This window comes from Penaeus japonicus, unplaced genomic scaffold (genome assembly GCF_977035675.1).
Source record: "Penaeus japonicus unplaced genomic scaffold, GWHDUDI00000001_assembly GWHDUDI00000016, whole genome shotgun sequence".
NCBI classification, from domain to species: Eukaryota; Metazoa; Arthropoda; class Malacostraca; order Decapoda; family Penaeidae; genus Penaeus; species Penaeus japonicus.
The window spans coordinates 27,802,932-27,805,431 of NW_028234418.1; the positions used below are offsets into that span (position 1 = coordinate 27,802,932).

The following is a 2,500-nucleotide window of genomic DNA, read 5'->3' on the forward strand; positions in this document are numbered from 1 at the left end:
ATATCAATAACATATGATATTCATAATATCAATGCCAAAATGTTAAAAAAAGAAAATGCTCATGATTAGTTGTCAGAAAATAAGTAATAAATACCAGATCTCCATAATATCAAGTAATAACCCTTCTAAGACTTATTTTTGCCTATTTAGGCAATAAGCTGAATTTGGAGGCCTTAATCTAATAGCATATTTTGATAAAGGAAATGATAACTGAATCCAGCTGCGATAAAATATGTAAATCCCATTATTACCACACAGCTGAGGCTGAAGTCCTGAACAACTGCACTCTATAGAGATTTCTTAGGAGGATGTAAAAATTCACAGGTATTTATCAGAAGGGCACATTTTAAAAAGAAATGTTAACACTTTAAAAGACATTGTCTCTGACCATTTTCCATATTTCCTGCTAACCTAAATCATATCATCTTCTCCCCTGGCACATTCCTCCACCCTCCTAAAAAATATAGTATTCCATCATACTCACAAACTTATCTGACAGAGATTGGTGTATACTTTCAAAAGATTAGATCCAAGGCCAAAATCATATGACATTTCTTCAGCATTCTCTCCTGTAAGAGGTTATAATGAAGAGATTAACTTTCCTGCCAAGGGTCTGGGCTTAGACATTCTATGATACATATATGAAGCTGTTATATGATGGCAATCATACCACACAGACCTAATGCACATGCTTTGTGAATGTTTTGTACAATATGTATTTTGGGATGCATTCTTGCATTTGTCAATGTTAATATTAGTTGAAGAAATTAGTGTGATACATTTTTTTCATTTTTTTATTATACAATATATAAACACAAGTTAATTCCTCTACTCATCTACCTCCTTAGGTGTAATAGAATAAAAACTAAATGTGCTGAATGAAACAGTAAAGTATATAATGTCTAATCCCAATATAGTTGTTAAATCTAAAACAGCAAGAAACATGAGAAGTTCAAACCTTAAAATTAGTAATAAAAATCTTTTTCAAATAACACTTTTGGACTAGACTCTTGACCTTAGTATCCCATTCATAAATATGCCTGGATGATATAATTTTTAACTTAAACGTTTTATATCAACGAACCCGTGTCTGGTTCCTGGAGAAGCCTCTTGCAAATGTGAGTAAGGACTGGCTCCAGAGAAGATACCATTTCTTTTACCAAGCTCTGATAAACTTGCTTGTAGCAGTTAACTTTCATTTCTCTGAAAAAAAGGAAACATACATTATACATTTAAATAATTTTCAAATTTTAAAATATGTGGCAATAAAAAGGTAAATATGAAATAATAAATACTACATGCAAGGGTACTATTTTATGAAAAGTTTAAGCAAACTTTTGACTTTCAGTAAGAATATCAAATACTGTTAAACTTTTCTATATAACATAAGGTATGCAATTAGACCTTTAGAGTTTGTCTCAGCAAAAGGGTCTCTGAATTATAAATAAATACCTTCACAGAGAAACAGTCATGAATAAGGTAAAGTAAGTACTTGATGTCTAAACATTTCTCAAAGTAAATACAGGTCATAGATATATATACTTTTTACCAGGATCTGTTCCTTACAATAATGTGTACATTTTGATTTCCTCTTGAATTCCAATATCTTGGTAATTTGTTATTTGGATATGATAGGAAAATGTACATGTGTCTCTATGAAATCCTAAAATGTATCTTGTCTTTTGTGAATTTAAGTACCTGTCATAGCTGTTAATTACAAACCAGTATTATATATAGAATTTACTACATAAGGAATACGTATGAACAACATACAATCATTCAAATAATGATTAAAATGCCCAGTTACAAACAGAAACAAAAACAACAAAGAAAAACATGTACTCACTTCAAGAAAATATTGTTGTAAAATGTTAAAGGATCTCCAAGAAACAACAAAACTTCTTTCGTCATAACTAACGCAGCTTTGATCTGTTCAACGGGACTGCTTGCCAGCAACAATGTTGACCTATCCATCTCTTTCAACCTATTGTGGAAAAATGATTTATTCTTCAAGTAATATACACTCACACATATATGTAGTTTGTTTGTGTGTGTGTGTGTGTGTGTGTGTGTGTGTGTGTGTGTGTGTGTGTGTGTGTGTGTGTGTGTGTGTGTGTGTGTGTGTGTGTGTGTGTGTGTGTGTGTGTGTGTGTGTGTGTGTGTGTGTGTGTGTGTGTGTGTGTGTGTGTGTGTGTGTGTGTGTGTGTGTGTGTGTGTGTGTGTGTGTGTGTGTTTGTGTGTGTGTGTTGATATCTATATCTATATCTATGTCCTTATCTATATCTTTATCTATATCTATATCTGTATCTGTATTTATATCTATATATCTATATCCATATCTGTGCATGATGGTGTGCTTGTGTTAGTGTATGTGTATGTTTGTGTGTCTGTGGGTAGGTATGGGTAACTTAGTAATTTCTGCTTGCTTTGATAGACCTTTAGAAAAGCAATTTATAGCAATATAAAAAGTGATTATACAAAAAAATCAGAGAAATAGACA

General features: G+C 32.0%; 1 protein-coding gene across 2 annotated transcripts in view; it reads right to left on the reverse strand.

Moving 5' to 3' along the window:
* Nucleotides 1-2,500, reverse strand: part of LOC122243225 (protein unc-13 homolog 4B) — a 21,482-nt gene that overhangs the window by 5,450 nt on the left and 13,532 nt on the right. For both annotated transcript variants that reach the window (XM_086545344.1, XM_086545343.1), the window contains exons 11-13: nt 1,847-1,984; nt 1,085-1,203; nt 485-569 (exon numbers count right to left, since the gene is read on the reverse strand). In XM_086545344.1, the coding sequence (XP_086401470.1) occupies nt 485-569; nt 1,085-1,203; nt 1,847-1,984 (342 nt within the window). The remainder of the gene's footprint in view (nt 1-484; nt 570-1,084; nt 1,204-1,846; nt 1,985-2,500) is intronic.